The sequence below is a fragment of the Micropterus salmoides genome, unplaced genomic scaffold (assembly GCF_014851395.1).
Source record: "Micropterus salmoides isolate LMB-PRFRI ecotype aquatic unplaced genomic scaffold, ASM1485139v1 Ms_hic_scaffold_7, whole genome shotgun sequence".
NCBI lineage: Eukaryota > Metazoa > Chordata > Actinopteri > Centrarchiformes > Centrarchidae > Micropterus > Micropterus salmoides.
The window spans coordinates 32,125,280-32,147,558 of NW_024044459.1; the positions used below are offsets into that span (position 1 = coordinate 32,125,280).

General features: G+C 39.3%; 2 protein-coding genes across 7 annotated transcripts in view; one reads left to right on the top strand and one right to left on the bottom strand.

Moving 5' to 3' along the window:
* Window positions 1-1,160: 1,160 nt before the first annotated feature.
* On the top strand, window positions 1,161-16,716 carry piwil1 (piwi-like RNA-mediated gene silencing 1). Its single transcript, XM_038703748.1, has 21 exons — window positions 1,161-1,250; window positions 1,771-1,864; window positions 2,660-2,762; window positions 4,819-4,947; window positions 5,044-5,258; window positions 6,227-6,348; window positions 6,610-6,690; window positions 8,726-8,923; window positions 9,071-9,179; window positions 9,365-9,491; window positions 9,772-9,889; window positions 10,337-10,451; window positions 10,554-10,741; window positions 11,253-11,325; window positions 11,535-11,735; window positions 12,980-13,083; window positions 13,243-13,313; window positions 13,406-13,559; window positions 13,706-13,831; window positions 13,927-14,074; window positions 16,169-16,716. Exons 2-21 carry the CDS (start codon window positions 1,796-1,798, stop codon window positions 16,283-16,285), a joined length of 2,568 nt encoding a protein of 855 aa, XP_038559676.1. The 5' UTR covers window positions 1,161-1,250; window positions 1,771-1,795; the 3' UTR covers window positions 16,286-16,716.
* rimbp2 (RIMS binding protein 2) overlaps window positions 16,436-22,279 on the bottom strand; it is a 70,463-nt gene continuing 64,619 nt past the window's right edge. For 5 of the 6 annotated variants that reach the window (XM_038703745.1, XM_038703747.1, XM_038703744.1 and 2 more), the window contains one exon: window positions 16,436-21,778. In XM_038703745.1, the coding sequence (XP_038559673.1) occupies window positions 21,620-21,778 (159 nt within the window). In that variant the 3' untranslated portion in view covers window positions 16,436-21,619. The remainder of the gene's footprint in view (window positions 21,779-22,279) is intronic. The other variant, XM_038703746.1, reaches the window with a different exon arrangement.

Sequence of the window (22,279 nt, forward strand, 5' to 3'; positions counted from 1 at the left end):
CACTGATGTCCCTGCCTTTTTCTTCTTCTCCCCTCAGTCTTCTTCCAGCAGGTAAACAGTGACTGAAGCAGGTCCTCCTGGTCCCTCAGGTCTGAATCTGTAATCACTCTTAGATCTCAGACATGAAAGACTTGCGTACATCTTCCCAAAATGCCCTTTGAGGTGCCAAGCTCTGTTTCAAATGGTAGAATGTGGAGAAGAGAGGAAAAGTTTAGGAAGAAATAATAGCTCGTGATCAGGTACCTCTTAAAAGGAGTGCATAAGAGGACTTTCACATCTGAATCATTCATTTTTCATCATGGTCATATATTAAACTCGACAAAAAAGAAATTGAATGATCAACTCCACACACAAGGCCATCTTTCAGAAAGCCATCGTGCTTTAATTAATTGTAGACATCATCATAAAAGACATACATAATCTATTTTGGTCTGTCAGTCAATAAAAAATCATGGTGATACTTTATATTCATTCATACCTTCAGCCTGAATCCATTTAGGCCTAACTTACAGGCCCGTGGGCCCCCTTAGGCTAATTTCTTATCTTACCATTTATACCTTCACTTGGTTTACACATTGTTTAAACCTGACAGACACTGTTATGATGTAGATTTACTATATTATTTTTCAAAGAATTGACATTTGATGTTCAGTAACCAGAAGTTATCCTTAATCCAGTCAGTTGTCTTCTTCATTACTAATTATGATTAATGACAAGAAGTCAAAGTGATATTTTAGCTCAAAGTTCCTGCTTTTATTGTAGTTCATTCGTCATTTTGCTGTTGATTTATAAAAATATATATATGTGTGTGTGTGTGTATCAGAGTCCTGAGTTTCATCAGAGACTCGGTGAAGTAGGTGTTGGTAACCCAGACAGCCCGAGTCTGTACGAGCTTTGCTGCCATCTAGTGGTCACAATTGAGACCACTGTTAAAAAGCCCACACAAGCACTAGGTCAAACGGATCACTGCGCTTAGAAAAGTAGTCCTGAGGCTTTTCTGATTAAAATGTTCTGCAACCTTTCGGTAAGGTCGTTATTAGTGTCACTATCTATTACCACGGCACTTGTGATAAATACTGATGCTTAATGTAAACGACAAAAATGGCTAATGAGAGGGCGGGGAATTGAAGCGTATTAATTTTCTCAGTGAAGAGGCCTATAACTAAATTACCGCAAGTCTTGCTCAGTAGCTGTCACCTGTGGTATTTCTTTCGGCGTGAATAGTGAGTTATAAGAAACTTTCTTCAAAAGTGAGTATGTTTGTTAAAATGTATAAAACATATGTTGAATTAAAAATCTATGCGAGAATCTAATTTACAGTTTAGATGTAACCAAAATGAGTCCTTAACCAACATTATGTTAAGTTGTAGTTATTTAATTAACGTTAGCTTTTTATTTAGCTAGCAAATCAGTTAACGTTACTCACTCGGAGGTACTGTAAATTAATCTCGAGTTTAACAGATTTAATTAACTCTTGTAACACTTAAAATGTAATATCTTAGTGGCAGTAAGGAGAAAATGGGTTTTATTTGGCGGCAGCTATTGTTAGCTTGGTAGCATCCGCTAGCTAAACTAGCTTGACGCAGGGTCAGCATAGGCTCTGTTAGAGGAAACCACTGGCTGTTAAAAGCACGTGGAACTTAAAAAATGTTATGTAATTTTTGATATCTAGAAAAGTTTTAATTAAAAAAAAGTCTGTAGAAAAAAAATCTGAATAATTGATAAATACTTTGGTTATAAAAGGTTTTAATTTAGTTTTTTTTGTTTTAGCTGTACCATTTGAAACTGTGCTAAAATGACTGGTCGGGCACGATCTCGATCAAGAGGCCGAGCACGTGGTCAAGAGACTGCAGCACCTGGAGCGGTAAGAGCAGCCTTTACTGTAATCAGTTAACCTTTTTATATCTCCTTGATCCTCCTTTTGATGCAGAAATATGTAGAGCCATGTTCAGGTTAGATATCATTACCGTAATTGAATCAATTACTTCTATATTTAACCGTAGTGTAACTTGGATGTTTTTTAGTTGTATTTGTGCAGGCTTAGATATGTCTATGCGATTTTTGTTTCCATCCAAATTAATTGGAGGTGAATGCAATTTTGGTGCTTTTGCAATGACATGTGAATAGTCCCTGTTCCAGTGTTTTTACTTACAAGGCCTTGTTGCCTGTGCCTTTTTTGAAGACCTCAATTGGCACCAAATGGCAATCAATAACACACCTCCAGAGGTTCATATTTATAAAACCTTTTCAGATACTTTTTCTTGTTGTTCCTATGTAAAATATTTGAGAGGAGACTCTAATACCAAGAGAAAAAAAAGACTACTTTTGTTGGGTGAGCAACCTTTACCTTTTTAATTACCAGTTATCTTGATACATTGATGCCTTAATTCTGCTTGGAAGAGACTCTTGCAATGAAACCATTCAAGGGAGGACACAACACTGTATTGGAAATATGTTGTGCAAAATGTAAATGGACAATTAAAATTTGGCATATTGCGTCCGAACAGCCCCTCTTCATATATGCAACTACAAAGAAGAGAGATGAGTAATTGAAGATACTGAAAATGGGTCAACAGCTTTCTTCCCTTCCAAAGAAAGAGAGAGACAATAAAGCTATATTGTATCTCCCAACATTTATTTATTTTTTTTTTTTTTGAAGAGCCAGGCTCGAGAGCCTGCACCAGCAGCTGCCCCAGCCACTGAGGGGGAGCTGGTTGGTAGAGGGAGACAGAAAGGTGCTCCAGGACCCTTTTCGGCAGAAGGTACAGTCAAACACAAAATCAGGATATATTAGTTTATTATTTTAATGATCTCTGCTATTTCTGGCCTTTGAAAGTATATATGGAATATGGTATATTTAATGCTAGCCAGTAATGGTTGTAGTCATTTAGGATGATATGTCTGCTTCGTGAGTGCAGGTATCGGCTGGTGGTGATTTATCTCGAAATGTCAGACCGGTTTTTAGCACATTGTCTGCATCTTCCCACGGGTCATGAGTCCTGGCGGCAGCTTTTGGTATCAGGGTACCCGCGGGGTCTTAAAAGTATTAGTCTTAAATCTCATATTCCAAAAATAAGGCCTTAAAAGTATAAAATTTTGTTTAGCAATGTCTTAAATTTGTTCTTGTCCTTTTTAGTAGGATTAAATAAATACTGTAATGTCAAACAGTTTTTGTGTGACTTTATAATTTAGTCCGTTTGGTGTGACTCTGATGTTATACGGCAGTACAGGTAACGTTACGGTTTACGTCAGTGTTCAGCTTTACGCTCTGGACTGAAGTATTCGCGGTGCATGAGCTCTGGCATCCAAGCTCTGCGCGAATCAGTTAGTAAAGAAAACAAAAGATCTCTGACGGGCTGCTAACAAGCTAACGCTAGCTCGTTGCCGGAGAATGGCAAAGTGTCTGAAATTCAGCCGGAGACACGGATAAGTGGTAGTTGAGGCCGAGGACAGTGGTGTTGGTATCCTAGGTAGTATTTAAAAAGGTCTTAAATTTATCCCATATGATACACCGTTTGAAAGCTAAAATCCTTGTGATTCGACCAATGCAAACCATTTCCAGATACAATCACCACAGCGGGTACAATCAGCACTTCCGTCAGACCAACCAGTACAAGCAAAATTGACGCGACTCACCTATGAAGCCTCATAGTAATCCACTGATATTTTTTATTATTTTTATATTCCAACAAAAACAGTCTTGTGAAAGGTCCAGATGATCCAATCCAGTAAAAACATTTAGTCCAAAACGCACTATTCCATCAATAAATCCCCAGGGACTGCTGCGGCATCGTTTCATATCTGCTGGCAGACGTGGCTCGTATGTCATTATAACCGTAATAACGCTGATTTGAATGTAAACAACTACGATAGCTTAAAATTTGCTGCTAAACTTTCGAGTGACACCAAATCCAACCCAATAGGAGCTCACATGTCCGTTTCAATAGCCAATGAGAGCCCGCGCTGTAAGGAAGGGTCAGCCCCTATTTCGTGGGTAGGCCGAGCCAATTGCAAGCAATTGTGCCGATGACTGGCACTTTGAGTAGCCATTGAAATTCTGAAAATAACGATATCCAACTTTAAAATGGAATTTCATGATCTACCAGCAAAAAAACACGTCGAGCTACTGGCTAATACAGAGTGAGGCAGCCGCCTGCTACAAAGGGGCAGTGCTGTTTTTAAAAAAGAAATATGCTAAGACATACACTTAGTCATTTTTCATGGTATTGGTATGAAATTTAAACTTGGACTAAGTAAGGCTTTATGCATTGTTTACCAGCTAATAAGTCTCAGCTGTGGTTGTCTGCATGGATTTGTTAGCAAGCATTTTCAAGCGGAAATGAAAAATTAGTTTTAGTGTTTAAACTTATTAATCAATTCCAGTAGCACTTACAATCATTTTGGGTTAGAAACTCCAGGGATTCTCTTTCAGAGAAGCCCAAAACCATGCATATTCTCCAAATGGTTCAAGAACTACATTCAATTTACTTAGGAAATGCCTTGAATAGGTGTTTTGCATGAATATTACAGGAATGTTTAGAGGTTAAACCAATAGCAAAGTTAACTTGCAAAGGACTGCAGTGCAGGTGAACTGGGAATTTCAAACCAAGAGATGTTTAAAAAAAAAAACATACAAAAGTAAGCGTGCACTGGGCTTGGAGAATGAACACCATCTGCACTGTGGTGATTAGGTAATTTTACTTGCCAGTCAATTAAACATTTCCTATGCCAATGGTAGTTTGATTTTGTTTATTTTTTTTCTCATCGCAATGTACGCAACCCTGTCCTGACAGTCTAAAATCTTTTTATTTTTTTAAGCTGTTATACAGATTTCAGCTGGATTTCAGCAGGTGAAGCTGGGGGAGAGAGGTGGACGCCGCCGGGATTTTCACGATGCAGGGATTAACACCAGGCAGGCTATGGAGCATGTTAAGGAATCGAAGTCTGGTTGGTCCTGATTTGAAATTGACACATACTCAGCATATATACCTCTTTTATAATTTGTGTAGAGAATAATCCTAAAAATTTTGTGTACTTTCGCAGGAATATCCGGTTCTGTTATTCAGTTAACAGCGAACTTCTTTCGTATCCTGTCCCGCCCTCAGTGGGTTCTGTATCAGTACCATGTGGACTTCAATCCACCAATGGAGTCTCGTCGCCTGAGATCTGCCCTCCTCTTCCATCATGAGGAAGTTCTTGGCGCAGCGCGAAGCTTTGATGGAGCTCTGCTTTTTCTGCCTCACAGATTGCACAGCAAGGTGATTTGCTTGGTACTTAGCGAAAAAATGGGTCGCCTGCGTGATTTGTACAGATCCGATGAGAAATATTTGGGGGGGGGGGGCATTGAGCCCTACCAGTTAAATCTACACTAGAGTCCACTGTGGACCAATTGTCACCCCTAATGCCACAGCCAGCAACAGCCGATCAGAGGCAGAGTAGGGCTACACTGCAGTCTAGCTGAACACGTTAGGACGCTGAGAAACTGCCGAACGAACAGTCCGACAGAAAGCAAGCCTAATTTTGGACAGTAGTAAGCTAGCTTACAATGCTAACTGTCCTGTCTAATTTAATAATGTTGCAAAGTTTATACACTAGCTCACTGTTATTAACCAATAATGTTAATTGTTCATTTATGGAGAGCCGTAGCAACAACCTGGATGTAATGTAGGCTAAAGTCAACAGGACAAAATGTGTTGACATTGGTGTCATTTACATCACTTTTTGAAAGAATTTCTTAAAAATGCAACAAGAAAACAAACAACTTGTTTCTTTTTGTTCAAGTTTTCCATTCTCTCCCTGTGAACATAACAAAAGAGGGAAGACTAAATCATTGCTGCATGTGTGCTGACTCAGCAGGGATGATATAACATGAGAAGTTTATCTACAGGAGAAACCTATTTGAAAGCAACACAGAATGTCTGAGCTTTACTGCATTATTAAAAGTTGCCCTGTTTATCATCAGCTTTTCTCTGCTTGCATATCCTTCTCACCTCTTTACCCCTGACCAGTTTGCATGCCTGCTAACAAATTTAAGACCCACAACTGTCAAGAGTGAAAAATTTAACAAAGTACAAGAAAGGATGCAGCTAATCCCACTGTTGAATGGTTACCAATGTATTGTAATTCCTAGAACTTTTTATTGTAACTTCATAGGGAGGAAAATCTTGATTGGTACATTTTGTAATTGTTTCCTTCCTTGTACTGCAATGTCTAATCTTGCGTTTAGGAGACTGTGCTCCACAGCAAAACAAGGAATGGAGAGAAGGTTCAGATAACCATCACCCTGACAAATGAACTGCCACCCACATCACCAGTGTGCATTCAGTTTTACAACATCATATTCAGAAGGTACATTTTCCAGTTTTCAGGTCTCCTTAAAAACGGAAACCACAGTAAGGATTGAAATATGTGATGCATCAGACAAATTAAATGAAATGTCCTCCAATAATTGGATTTGCTTGTGACTGGTGTCCTTGCAGTTGTGCGTGTTACACGTTCAAATAGAAGTAAATCATTATATCTGATTACAAAAGCTTAAATTCCATCAATATTTTCTACAAAATTTTGGATATTTATAAAACTTCTCACTAACATATTTCATTTTTACAGGATCTTGAGAATGCTCAATATGCAGCAGATTGGACGCAACTACTACAACCCCGATGATCCACTCAACATCCCACAGCACAAGTATTTCCTTTTGCTTCAGTATTGTTTTCGTTTATGCAGCTCTAAGTATGTAGATTTATAAAGTGTATTTAGCACGAAATGTCCGATCAACTCAAAATTGTTGCTGTGCAGTCTAATCCTATTGACGATTAAAAGTTGTACAAAAAAATCTAAATCGACGATTTGCTATTGAACAGGAAGTGTACGTGCTCACATCGGTACCAAATTTGAGATGTACATTTACACACCCGTCCTGACCATACATGTTTTCGGTAAACCGCATTTCCCTGGGGCAGCGGCGAAGTTCTATGCTTTGCTAAGACACAGGAAGATGTAACTTTACATGTTTGAGAGTCCCAGCCTGAACACATCTACGTGCAAATAGGTGTTTGACTTCATGCGTCACTGCGCAGCGCTGAATTAACATGATGCATGCTGGAGGTTTTAATGTCATGTGACAAGATACCATGTTAAGTCCAGCGTGCATCACGAAAGTCAGCGCTGTGAAGTGCCGAATGAAGTCAAATGCACCTGTTGTTCAGTTCATTCCAACAATCGTTATGATTTACATGAAATTTTCACAACGTGTTCTACACTTAACGTACTAATTACCGGGTTCTCTCTAGCACCACATAGGGGACACAGGAAGTGATGTTGAAGTCATTCGCGTGGTTCCCTGAGTGCTTGATCATTTTGAGCCGCGTCACCGGAGCTGTGGCATCTGCTGTGTGCCCAGGGCACACCCTGACACACTTTACATGCAAGGAATAATATAAACAAATTGCAGGGGTATATTAAAAACAAGTAAATGCAGATCATTCATATTTTTAAATTCACACTGCATTAGCCATAAGTTGTTCCTCATTATTTATGATTGTGTAAAGAAAACCTTGACAAATACAAAAGTATTTTTTTAAATTTACGCTACTCTCAATACAGTCTGACCTTCTTTTTTTTTTTTTTTTTTGCCAGTTTTATCAGGTACATTTTTGCTTTCTTACAGGGTTGAAGTTAAGGCCTGCTTTTGTAAATGTTAATTGTTTTAATAAATCAGGTTTACAGTATACTAGTTCTCCTGGTTTAAAGGCTAAAATTAGGGATGCACCGAAATGATGATTCTTGGCAGAAGTGAATATAACAAACTTTTGCGGAAGACTGAACAAGTACATTAACTTTTTTCTTCATTATTTTGCCTTTTCTTTTTTTTACCATTGCATAAATTAAATGGTCAAAATGTGCTTTTTACTCAATCTGACAGGATTTGGAGAGAATATGGTGGGTGGGTCCGAGGCCTGAGGGTCTGGTAAAGTAAATTACATGTCCATTCACTTTTAATGTACACATGTAATTTGTTTTATACTTTCTGTAAATATAATCCAATTACTCTTATTTCCATCCTGAATAGACACCTTTATTTTGAAAACTGGACGTTGTCACATGTGTATCCTCGCGCTAAATTCATTAAGTCCGACCCAATTGGAGAAATGTGGTTCTCGTATTGTGTAACATGAAGACTTCACAGCCTCTCATCAGGTAGGACTCATACTGCAGCACTTGTCTTTGTAAAGAGAGAAAATGACAGGATAAAATTGCCTGTCAGCTCACTCTGGTCAGTTTCAGTGGATTTAACATCAAGGTGTAGGTGCGACTATCGAGGGACAGAAACACTCAAAGCGGGTCAGACCGTTTTGTTGCCTTTTGTAAGAAGTCAGCCACAGATGGAGTGGATGTGCTAGGAGACAATTCAGCAGAACAGTGTCAGAGTTTTGTCTAAAATGCTTCCACACTGCTGACATGTCAACGTACTTGTTCAGTAAAATTTCTTCTGCCTTTTGACGCATTAGGCCAAACACCGAAAGTGCTATTTTTTTCAATTTTTTTTTGGTTGCAGTTTTTAGCCAATTTCGGTGGCCAAACAATTGGTGCATCTCTAACTAAAATCATTCTCCAAATAGGAGAGGCTGCAGAGGTCACTTAGCTAGAGTTGTGTTAATGGGCAGTCTTCAATGATTGAAACCAAGTTTTTTTTATTAAGTTTATAAAATTTATATCCTAGGCTGACCATCTGGCCGGGCTACACCACCACCATCTTGAAGTATGAGTCTGCCATCATGCTGTGTACTGACGTGAGCCACAGGGTGCTGCGCAGTGAGACAGTCCTTGACTTTATGATAAACCTGAGGCAACAGTGTGGAGAGCAACGCTTCCCAGAGATCTGTTCCAAGGAGCTTGTTGGACTCATAGTCCTCACCAAGTAAGATCAACATTACACACACGTTCTTGGAAAAATATGCAGCACTTTTGCAGCTTTATAGTACTGGGCTTGAAAGTGATGTTTATCTGCCCCACAAATGCATCCGTATGTAAATTGAACTCTTCTCTTTCTGCCTCCCTTTTTTAGGTACAACAACAGAACCTACAGGATCGATGATATTGCATGGGATCACACTCCCAACAACACATTCAAGAGAGGAGACACAGATATTTCCTTTAAGAACTACTACAAGACAGTAAGTGTCATGCACCCAGCACAAGTATTTGTGTAACTGGGCCTGTTTGACTTGCATTGAACTCTGTATTGGCACGTACTCTTGGGAAGGAAATGAGGTTTAAGGGGAATACTTGTGATGCCGTATAGAAGGAATTTTTGTTAAATCTGGTTTGGCACTCAAATATGCATGCCGTCTCTTATAAGCAATACGGCCTGGACATCACTGATGGGAGCCAGGTGCTGCTGATAAGCCATGTGAAGAAGATGGGTGCTGCTGGAGAACCACCTCCTGGCCCGGCTATGCTCATCCCAGAGCTGTGCTACCTCACAGGTTACTTATTTTCCTCTGTTTTTTCCTCTGTGTTCAGACATAGGTCAACAATTTAGGCATTTAGTGCTTCACCTATAGCATTGCTATCGTGTGTATCTTCATCCAAGAGTTTGCACAGACATAATCTTTGATCACATGACTAAAGTCAAGAGCAGAAAAGTGTTGACAGACTGTTCAAAACCTGTGTGGTTATTGACGGCAATTCCTGCCAAATGTCTGTCTGGATGTCATCCACGAAATTTGAAACAACTTAAAATGAAAATTCATTTGTGTTGGACAGGCTTGACTGACAAGATGCGAGCTGACTTCAACATCATGAGGGACTTGAGCGGCCACACCAGATTGACCCCAGAGCAGAGGGAGGGACGCCTCAACAGATTTGTCACTAACATACGGAAGTAGGTGATAATCAGTGGGTCCCAGCTACGTCAGTTAGAGCCGTGTTTTATCTGTCTACTTTGGCCACACTGACACAGACGGGACGTTGTAGCAGATCATTGCCATCGCGCAGAATAGGTCTAATCAAGACCTTGAAAATCCCGATTGCTCCTAATTTGCTCCTACTTGTGGTGGAGAAGTTGTCATCACAGAAGTGATTTGTCACATGTTAACCCTAATCCTGTCACCTACTTTCCATGCTTGATAAAATAAATGTTTGTAAATATTTATATTAATCTTTTAATCAATCACGAAGGCTCTTTACTGTCATTTGCCCTCATCTCAGCAGGTTGTGTAATTAGTCTGTTTATATGCACAGAAGTTAATATAGCAAATTTCCCTGTCAACATCTTCAGGCACCATAATCCCAGGCTTTGATTTTGAATGAATTTCAAATTATTTCATAGGAATGCTGAAGCACAGGCGGAGTTGGATAAGTGGGGACTCAACTTTGATGAGAAACTCCTAAATTTCACTGGCAGAGTTCTCCCAGGGGAAAAGATTTTCCAGGGACCAAGATCGGTATAGTGCTTGTGGTTACATAAATTTGCTTTTTTTAATTCATTAAATGGATTGATTCATGACCTTAATTGTGAGATTAATGTAACTATTTGTGTCACCTAGTATGATTACAACCCCATGTCAGCTGACTGGTCCAGAGAGATGCGTGGGGTTCCTCTGATCAGCTCATATCCCCTGACTAACTGGCTCATGTTTCACACCCGTCGTAACGGCAACGAAGCCCAGTCCCTCCTGCAGACTCTCAACAAAGTCTCAGGTCCACTTGGGATACGCATACAGAGAGCTGTCATGTGAGTCTGAGCATAAGAACAATGTATCCTACAGTCAAAGAGAGGGTTTCTGCACCACCCACCCAGTGATGGGAAATGATTGCAACATGAGTTATGATGCTCAGGTGCCTGAAATTAGTTGGGGAAAATGTGAGTAGAATACATTATAATGCACTTTGTTCCCAGTTTTATAGCTACAGCTCATGCAGACTAGTACATGAAGGTTATAATATTCAGTTATTGTTGAAACGGTTTGAGAGGTGTTGAATTAACTTTGATTAGTATATTAACTCTACACTCATTGTTATAAATGGTGTGGACAAAACCATAGAAACAATTTAAACACCATGAAACATTTTTCCCCGCAGGTCCTTAGAATATTGTTTTCGAATTGTTTGTTTAGTAATGAGATTTCAATATTAAGGATTTCCTAACCTTAGTCGTCCTTAAGCGTATTATGGTTATGTTTAGTCAAACATAACCATGTTTGTGGTTATGTAATTTAATTTTTGTAAACTGTCCTTTCATTCAGGATCGAGTATGAGGATCACCAGGAATCTCTCCTCAGAGCCCTGCAGCACAATGTTGGACCCCAAACACAGATGGTGAGTTACTGAAAGGAAGGAACAAAACCCTCACCTTCTCAAGATTGACTTTTGCTTATTACTTGTGCTTTGACATGTCTTGTGAACAATGTATGAACTTTAATGGTTGCATTGTAGCTGTTTACATTTGGGGTGTGTGTTTGTGAGGCAAAGAGATGGGTCCCGTTAACAAAACAGTATGAGACCTTCCACTCATTTGTATTTCTTAGGTGGTGGTGGTCCTCCCCAACAACAGAAAGGACAAGTACGACAGTGTCAAGAAGTACCTTTGTGTGGACTGCCCCACTCCCAGCCAGTGTGTGATTTCCCGTACCCTCAGCCGACCCCAGGCACTAATGACTGTGGCTACAAAGATTGCACTGCAGATGGCTTGCAAGATGGGAGGAGAACTGTGGAGTGTGGAGATCCCTGTAAGTCACGTTCACACTAATTAGTTTGTATGTCACAGAAGTTAAAAGTTAAGGTGTGCTATGGGAGAACAAGAATTGTAGTAGTCATTTTGTAACAATGAAAATGGTACTGTGTGTAATGTGTTGTGTAATTTTAATCACGGCACATTTGAACATGACACTAAACAGCATTTTGCAAGTGGATGAATATCTTTTGGAGTCTCTGCAAATCAAACCTGATTCAAAGACTTCGACTAACAAATGGCAAACAAAACATTCTTCTTGTTTGCCATCTTTGCTTTATCTTGTTTTGGAGGCTTTATTGGCTGGAGATGTACAAATGTCATTCTCTTTGTCTTTGTGTATTGTGGGTATTAATCAATGACCCCTGTACACATTGCATTGAAATTTGTCTTTTATCCAGATTGTTTCTAGATATGATTTTAATCTGATTACAGAAGTTTACAGTGGGATACAAACGGATGCATTAAGTTCACCAAAAACACAAGTGTTCAATGAACAGCATGTTCACTATGGACACACTGTCTGGATGCACAGTCATGCATTTGGCGAGTGCTACTTTCATTCTCTGTGTGACACTAAAGTTTCTGTCATGTCAGCTTCTGTCAAGCTTAAGGCCATTGTACAACAAGTCAAGGTACAGCGTAACGTGCAGTGTAATTGCAGCCTTTGGGATGACAAAATCTCATTTTATTTTATCACGATAATTAGCCCCACTGCTAATTAACCTGAGATCACAAATTATTGCCAGTTAGCAGAACATGAAAAAAGACTGGAGGTGACCACACTCGCATGATCTTGATGTTGAAGAGAACAGCATATGGCCAAAAAACTTGAGCCCTGTTACAGTGTGCCTTTACAGGTACAGTTGATCAGTCTTTTCTGGCTGCCCTGTATAAACACATGCAAGCTGCAGATCAGAAATTATCAACAAATCAGTTAATGATGGAGCATTACTGATTGTCTTTTTTTCTCTTTCACATCACACCAGTATTTGAGTGCCTTAACTCTCAGTAAGACTTAGGAGGGAAAAAAATGTGTATAGAAATAAAAAAACATTGATGCATCCAGATGCATGATCTCATCGCAACCCTCAGAATCAACTTGTGAGGTGCCTAAATTTTCACTATTAGTTTCCATGATAGTTTGAGCCCATTCAAAGGTTTGGGGTAAAAACACAAGTTTACAAATAGGAAGTAACATAAAACTGATGCATACTTGCTACTTGTCCCATCTTTGCGCAGCTCAAACAGCTGATGATTGTGGGCATTGACTGCTACCATGACAGTGCTGCAGGGAAAAGGTCCATTGGCGCTCTAGTGGCCAGCCTCAACCAGAGCATGAGCAGGTTAGTTTCTACAACATAGCTGTAGAAACTTTGTGCCTTGAACTGTACAGTTATCTTCCACACCGTCTGATTTAGGCTTCACATGTGCACAGGTCTGCTTTACGGCAGTAAAGTCGTAGTACAGCTAATAAGTTGTGTGATGCTTCTAATTTCTTTCAGGTGGTTCTCAAGGTGTGTACTGCAGCACAGAGGCCAGGAAATCATGGACGGACTAAAGAAGGCTTTAAGTGGCACGTTACTTTCCTAAATTTTGCAATTATCTAATTTATGTAAATTTTTATATTGACAATCTGAGCATAACTGTTTTAACTCTGTTTTCCAGCTGCACTGAAAGACTATCTGAAGATAAACGGCTGCCTGCCTTCGCGCATCATTGTGTACCGAGATGGAGTGGGAGACGGCCAGCTGCACAGCGTGGTCAACTATGAGGTTTCACAGATCATGGACTCCATCAAGTCCATGGGGGAAGACTACTCGTGAGTTGCTTGTTCAGAGTTTATATCTTTAAAAGCATTAGTTGCTTAGTGGTGGAACATCATACACCAAAATAATTTAAACAAAGCTCCTATTAATAAAGTAAATTTCCCATTTTTCATGGAGCCTCTCAATCTGCTCATCATAGGCCCAAGCTGAGTGTGGTGGTGGTGAAGAAGCGCATCAGCAGCAGATTCTTCGCACACATGCAAGGCAAGGTGACCAACCCTCCCCCAGGAACCGTCGTTGACTCGGAAGTCACCCGTCCAGAGTGGTATGTTGGGGTTTTTGGTGTGTGTGCTGTTCATGCATCTTTTCATTCATTAATTTATTTAGTTGTAGTTAACTGTTGCAACCTTCGCTCGCCAGGTATGACTTCTTCATCGTGAGCCAGGCTGTCCGCAGTGGAAGTGTCTCCCCAACCCACTACAATGTTGTGTACGACACCAGTGGATTGAAGCCTGATCACATGCAGCGGCTTACCTACAAGCTGTGCCACATGTACTACAACTGGCAGGTAGGCTGGATTTGAATCACTGTGTTTATGTCCTCCCGGATGGTCGTACTCGTGCAGTACTTTGTGCTGTAAAAGTTGTAACTGCGGTTGCATTGAATGTGTTTCAGTACAGGAGTAGGCTTTTTATTACAGTTAGGCACAACCTGTTAAGTTACTGAGTGTTTCCCATCAATTATGAGACCATGGAGCCTGTAATTTGTTCCGAAATGAACCGAAAATATTTTAACACATCTCACAATAACATTACAGACCTGTGTTTGTGTGAGCTGCTCCGTGCTGCGCTAATGTTGCGTTCAGACCAAACGTGAATTTAATCCTTTCACACTTTCCTCACGTCAGTACATGGGCTGCAAGTGTTCACACACAACGCAAGAAGACTATTAGAACCCGCGCAAATTCGCTCGAGTTGGAAATTTTCAACTCGCGCGAAGTCCTTCGCATCGCCCGACAGGAAATCGGGGCTCTACCCGTCTTTGCATTGACTTTGTATGTAAACTCACCGCCCCAAACGCTCGCTTCACTTTTGGTCTGAAAACACAGTAAACTGGCAAGCTCACAGACTTTGGCATCCGATCAAGAAAACCAATTTTATTTTAAGGTAACTACGGTAATGTTGCCAGTCTGATCCGCTTTGAGTGTTTCTGTCTCACGTTTGTGAGGTGGTGATTAAGCTAGCTGCACCTAAATTAGGAGTGCACACGTATTCAAGCCTTCCGTGTAGGGATGAAACGGTATGAAAATTTCATATCACGATTATAGTGACCAAGATTATCAGTATCATCACGGTATTGTTAAAATGTACTGATACACACAGTGAAACCATTTGAACAAGTTTTTATATTGGAAACTACAAACACAATTGCCATTTTTGTTTGCATAAAAAAAATTAAATAACAGCAACAGATTTTATATTAAATGGGTAATACAATGACTCTGTGGACAATTACATGAAAACAAATGAGTCTTTAGAAGATGGTGACTGCAATGATCCGAAAAACTGACAGGAGTCTGTAGCATTTCTAGATATGCTGGTTGGTTGACTGAACTGCATAACGTGTTATCATGTGCAGAGAACGAATAGAATCTGCCTATATAAACAGAATTTAGCGTGCAGATACACGTGACAACGGCAGGTTTTCAAAATAAGGTGTCTATACAGGATAGAAATTAGATTAATTGGATTATATTCACAGAAAGTATTAAGCATATTACATGTGTCCATTAAAAGTAAAAACAAATTTTGGGAAATCACTTATCCTATTTTCTATTCTTTGATTTCAGGTTGCTAGATAAAACATGAAATTTGTTGCCTTTTTTTGCAGTTTCATCACAACTTATAGCTAAACAATGGTTTATGATCAAATAGTTTACTAGAGCACAACATTGTTAACGAGTGCAACTAGGGATTAAACGAATAACGGTTAACCATGGTAAAATTCCCGGTGGTTATTGCCGTACACATTTTAATTACTATGATAACCGGGTATGGTTACCCGTGCTGTTATAATCTCACGGCAAACACTGTCCAGCGTGTCTCAGAAGCAGGCGCGGATGTGCAGAATGCAACATGGGTTTGTTTGGGTCAATGACGGCGGAGATTTTTCAGTCACTCTGAAGTCTGGTCGTATTTTAGTTTTTGAGTGCTGAGGGAAACTTGATTGAAGAAAATAACCTTTTATAGTGAAGCAGGGTGAGTTAACTTTAAGCTTTGGTTTGTCTCTCTGACTTGCTAACAGTGTGTAAACTGAAGCTCAGTGTTGCTGCTCTTGTAAAAACGCTACACGTTGTTCTACTGCTGTTTGTCGGCAGAGTCTATTTGTGCACTGATAATACTGATAACCGTGATAATTTTGGTCACTATAATCGTGATATGAAATTTTCATACAGTTTCATCCCGAAGTGCAAGATTCTTCATAGATAGCCTCTTAATCTTGCACCAAATTAATGCATTTAATTTTAAAATGTACAAATCTTGTGGGAAATACTGAATCACTGATATTAGAATAACAGATTTAGCCCAATAAAGTAGTAGTAAAGGCCAGAGTGATCATGGAATTGATGGGCTCGAGTTAACTTTCTCCATCTGTGCTCTAGGGGATCATCAGAGTACCTGCTCCCTGCCAGTACGCCCACAAGTTGGCTTTCCTTGTGGGTCAGAGCATCCACAAGGAGCCCAATATCAAACTAGACGACTTCCTCTACTACCTATAAGGATGAAAAGACATGCGATTTGTTTGGCTCTGACTTACAAACTGTATGTTAACTCGTTATACTCGTTAAAAGTTCTCTTAAGTTTTAAATTAAGTTTTGATGATGCCAAGAGTGACTTTGCATTTCTGGCATCAGATTGAGACATGTAGCCTTGTGTGTTGAGTTAGGCAGTTTAAGAGGTTTATATTGCATATTGGAGTTTAATGAAAAGACAAACTCACTTTTTCAGAGGTCAAATACAAGCGCACATGATAAAATATCAATATGCACCCTGACTATTGTTGGAAATGCACTTAAAGTTTGAAAGGTCATGTGGGTGAAGATGTTGAGAGTTTGTGAATTCACATATATAAAAGACTACATGTTTTTCATGCTCCCCCCCCTCCCCCTGTTGTTTTGAGATGGCTCATTAAACATTTCTTTGAGCAGTATGTTATTCCTGGGGTTTAAGTTAAGTCACACATGCAACCATTACAAAATATCAAATTTATTTTTTTTATATAGAAAAGATTGCACATGCACACCCACACAATAATTTGTAACCATCAATATAGGCTGATAATTCTTATCATAAAGCTAGCACACAATTGCAGACTTTTAAACAATATGGTCTTCCAAGACACCATGGGGAAAGCTTGCACTGTTTGATTATAAAGTTAATGTACAAAAAAGGCAGTTTGAAAATCAAGTATAAACATTTAAAAACAATTTTACAAATGGACAAAGTACAAAAAGAGCAACAGTCACTCGAAATGAATAGAAGCAATGTCTGAAGACATGGTCCAGAAATAGGAAAAGATGTACAGTTTACAGTTAACCATAGGTTAACATGGCTGTTCGGCCGAGAATTGTACAGAAAGTATTACAGAATGTTTTGCATACATTCTTTTTTGGCAGTTTCAGTTTAACTCTTGTGTGTGTGTGTGTGTGTGTGTGTGTGTGTGTGTGTGTATATAGAAAAAATAGGCTAGATCTCAAGATACATGAGGATGAAATGGAAAACAGAATGGTGTGAGGAAATAAAAGGTGGACTGTCTCATTTCACGCACAAAGACGGACATCTGCACAATCCTTTTGGGCAGCTTTGAAAATACATTGGCTTTCAATTCATCATACATTCACTACTCTACATTAAGGTGTAGATATATAGATACACACAGATATACAGTACTTGTATCCTGCACCAACATAACTTGGGACACACTAAACAGGCATTGATGACAGATTGGCTTGAATAAACATTTCAGATCTAAGATTTTGGGTTAGAAGGGTAGAGGTAGCCTTGTGTCTCACTGTGAACAATAAAAGGGCTGAATTTGCTGATATCACACAGTAACTACTTCTATTTGTTCTTTAATCTGTTCATGTAATATTTTTCTTTGTAGAATATTCATTGTTTTAAATCATGTGCATCTGTGTGGCATCAAAAACAGTGAACTCAAGTAAAAAATAAAATCCCTTTATTTTACTCCGTAGCCCCAAACAGTACAGGGAGAATTTTTGTCCTAGTCATCTATTTTCCAAGATATACTTCTAAAATAAAAATATTTTGGGGACATGAATATGCATGATTTTGTCAACACAGGAGTCTTGGACAGATGTTTGTAAGCTCTGGTCTTACGGAAATCACGACAGTCATACAATACCCTGCACATCACAAGTCAGGATTAACAACTGCAAACATTTCTGGTTTTATGAAGTAACAACAAATGAATAGTAGGCATGGAACTGCATGCTCTACTGGACATAGTATTTACCATTGTGCGATTATAAGGCAAAATACATGGAGGTTGGATCTACTAGGCATTTCCATTCAGGCTGATTTTACTGCAGAGACCCTGTTGCAGGTACAGTATGTGCTTATTTAGTATAGTAAGTGTGAAATGTTTGTTGTGGTGATGGGGGGGGCTCTTGCCTCTATCAGGTGTTGAGATAGGGCAGAAGAGTAGGAGTTAATTTTGCTGATTTGACACAGTAATACTGCACAGCAAGTCAGCCACGCTGTGTTAAAGTACTGCTCTAGGTTCCATACTGAGCCCATCACAATGCATGCACTCTTGAGGGGGTCAAGAGGGAATGTGCTGAAGTAAAGCATGCAGACCTCTCATACTATTTATGCGACAGGCTGTTTCGAACAAGCTCAAGTCGAGGCCCTCCAGTCCATCTCTTTCTTCGGACTCAAACTGGTCTAACTGAGCCCTCGGCGTTTGAATGACATTCAGTTTTTTGTACACTGGTCGGACTTGTAATGTGGTGTATTAAGTGCCATCAGACTTGATCAAGTGCAAAATGGAGAATGCCCTGGGCCCTCTTGGAGGTAAGATACTCAATACTACGTTGGCCGACACCATTAGGTCTCGGGACCATAATATGAAATGTGTTATTGAATAAAAGAAGTTCATACTGTTAACAAAATACAAATATTCTAGTATACAACAGATGTACAAGAATAAAGCATTTGCTAAGCTCACAAATGCCACCTGTCTGCTGTTGTATTTTTTTTTTTTACATGACAGAAGTAGATGACTCTCCAAGTATGTCAAATTATTTTACAGTGCCAAGTCTTTGCAATAGTTTCTTCCCTTTGGAGAGCAGTCCCTTTTTCTTTTTGGAGGAGTACATGTCCAGCGGGACCCTGATGGGACTCCCGGGCCCCACGGTGGCAGGGCCAGAGCCAGGGATGTGTGGACGCACTGTGGGAGAGGCTGCTCTTCTGGGCGGACCCGATTTTTCCAATGGAACCTAATGGGAGACCCGTAAGGGACAGTTGAGGGTGTTAAAAAGCCAGCGGTCTCTCACACCTCAGTCACTACTCCCCTCCTTCTCTTAAGTCCTTTCTGTCTCAGAAGGGCCACCATAGCTTTGAAGTCTACCTCCCTGGATGTCCTGTGCACTCAGGTATCGATACACACTCCCTCCCTCCACCCCTCCCCATCTCAGGTAGAAACAGTTGGGTTTTTTTAAACTATGAATAAGCTACAACAACACAGAATTTAAGCATGACATTGACTAACTTCCACATCAACATAAAGGTGACAACATTTCCCAACAATGAATATCAAAGGCAGGGCAGTTTCTCTCACAAACATACATTTGCATTTCAGGACATTAATATCACGTTCACTTTCCTTCCTCTTAAATATATGTAGATATTTACTGATACACTTAGTTACAGAGAAACTACTAGTCACTACTCCTTTTCTGTAATCATGAGCTAAAAGGCTCCTTTAAATTGCACTTTAGGAAGACAGATGGTTAAAGATTCCATTCATGAGGCTATATTTATAGATATAGTATGTGTGTGTTAATATAATTTAAACACCAGGATGTGTAACATATCAAAATCATTGTGCAGCATATGGTATTTGATTATACTGATTTTAAAGCCAGACTATGTAACTTTTGAGAGAACAAATGAATCATTCTTCTAATTACAAATTAAAGGTTAAAATCTTAAGAAACAAAACGCACCATTGCTCAGTTCAGTTCACTCGGGCTTTGCTGCTACAGCCTTGTCTGGTTTGACAAGTAGCTTATGGTGGACATTGTTGGCAAACCTTGCGTAAATATTGCTGTATAATGGACATTACTGAGTGAGTTCACTGACTCTTCACCACTTGTGCTACTGTTACAATAACTTGGCATTTTTGTTGATGCTAAAACATAGTGTAGCAACTTAGCATTATCCAATAATTGTCATTTGTAGCCATACTTTCCACTTCTTAGCAAAAGTTACATAGTCTCACTTTAAATAACTATTAGTTGGTAATGTAATCAGTAGTTCTTGGTTCACTAAATTAGTACTGATTTGAAAACCAAAATGCTAAATGATTTGACCAAAACATTTGTTGTATTTCATAAATGTATATCTTTTTACCATTTCACATTATTCTTTGAATACAAGAAAACCGGTCCCAAAGTTTGCAATAGCAAAAAGCAACTAGCTACATTAGAACTGTAAAACCAAATGAGAACTTTTTTAAAGCTTTATGCTTTTCTTTGGGTTTTTGCATAGAATTGGTGGGTTTTCTGGATTTCTTTCTAGGATGTCAGCATGTCATACTGCACTGAAAGACGTTAATTTTAACTGAACGTTTTTGATAATCGAGGGTTATTGTACATCAATGGCCTTTTAGCTTACCATGAGTTACAGCAGGAGACTTATTGCAGGAGACGGACATTGTCATGTACAACACTCAGAGAAACAACTGAAGATACCATACTTCTTGTCTAATGCATTGGCTAGGGTTTCTATCTCCTACCAGCACACAGTATTGAGTGTTTTGGTGGAACAAAGTAGATTCCTAAAACTACCTGAAGGCATAGCAGCACTAAAGGAAAGTCATATAAAGTATACATGTTTCATACCAGAAACTAAGGGTACCCATGTCATCTGCATTAGACGAGGGGAGCGTAATCTTGGTATCCTCAGTTGCTCACTTACGTGACGGAAACAGAGCCTTTAAGGTGTGAAATGAACACTCTTCTTCTGTTTTTCCAAGCGGGTGAGGAAAAGAAATAAAAAAAAATATATATGGTGATGGCATTTCAATATTTTGCACTATGACAATGGCAAATTAGAACACAAGGAAATAAATATCTGATGACACCTATTTATATTAACAATTGCATTATTTGTTAAACACAAACATCACATATTTACATTTAGTAAATAATTTACTTCTGAAATTATTCTGATTGCAACATAGGCTAAGTGACCTTTGCGTGCTACTTTACAAGAAAGCAATATACAAAACAAGGCGTTCAGGAGCAGATACAAAAGTTACTACACTAGACTTATCTTTATATAAAATGTTCAAGAATTCATGCATCTGGACTATAGAACATGCTGAGCTACAGACTACATAGTTCATCTTTCAGTACAACAAAACTATTTACTCTATTAGAAATTATTTTTGAGTTCAAACACAGAATATATTCATAAAGCATCTGTTAGAATGCTAAATATGCATGTGCAAAACGTGTTAACTGCTGTTTTTCAAGACATGACAGAACAGGTAAAAAGTCACAGGAGCTCCCCCTCCATTTTACTCTCATTGAGAATGCTTTATGAATACAATAGATCCATGTATTATACAATGCAGAACGTCCCCCCTTTCACAGCAGTAAACATGAAAAATAAAAATACCTCTGTCAAATATTAGTCTTAGTTTTATTTTCATAGATCTTCTAGACATCTATTTATTTACAGTGTAATGCTCCAAAGTCAGAAATCCCATTGTACTTCAATGAGAGACACGCCCGCACACACACGCACAGACACAAAACTAAGGAGATAGCGGGAACTGAAAAGAGTAAATGGATGACAGAGGGCTAGTACTGCGAAGGAGCATGTACCCTTTTGGTCTTTATCCGTGCTGGAGTGTCCTGGGGGTATCGAGATGGTGAGTCAGTGAGAAAAACCTCTACATCATCAGGCACTTCTTCTAGAAAGTTGGAAGGAACAAGTCCCTTGTGTCCATTGAGCTCACCCTAAGGAGGACACAAGGACAGTGAGACTCCCTGACATGCTGTATTGAACTCTAACTGCCATAGTTGTGAAATTACCCACATTTGACCCAGAATTTAAAAGTGAATTGATTTAAACTCCTGCTGTTTTCAGTTTTCGCAACACCATCATCTTTAGCTTCCACTCGCCATTAGCAGTGACTGAATGTCTCTTGGCAAATTTACCTCTCAAAATTCTCCAGTTATTTTAAAGAATAAGATTGGGGCTTTCATTTGAGACAGAGGTAGGCAAAGACAGGCTTGTCATTTTCTAGCTGGCGACCATTGATTTTGCTGGCTGGAATGACGTCTGTCGCTAACATCAGCTTCATGAGTTGGGTAACTTTCAACCAGCTAACTCATTTTAAAATGAGAAACCTGTAACTGAGTCTTAAGTATGCAGTTGATGCTACATACATGATAGACTGAGGCTAAAGCTATCGCAAGTGAATTCAGCATCTTCACAGCTGATGATCCATGTATGAC

Excerpts from the sequence above, each read along its gene's own strand:
- piwil1 (XM_038703748.1), top strand. The coding sequence starts at position 1,796 with ATGACTGGTCGGGCACGATCTCGATCAAGAGGCCGAGCACGTGGTCAA. Across the intron at positions 13,832-13,926 it reads GAAGTCACCCGTCCAGAGTG|GTATGACTTCTTCATCGTGA; the intron begins GTATGTTGGGGT and ends TTCGCTCGCCAG. Across the intron at positions 14,075-16,168 it reads ACATGTACTACAACTGGCAG|GGGATCATCAGAGTACCTGC; the intron begins GTAGGCTGGATT and ends TCTGTGCTCTAG.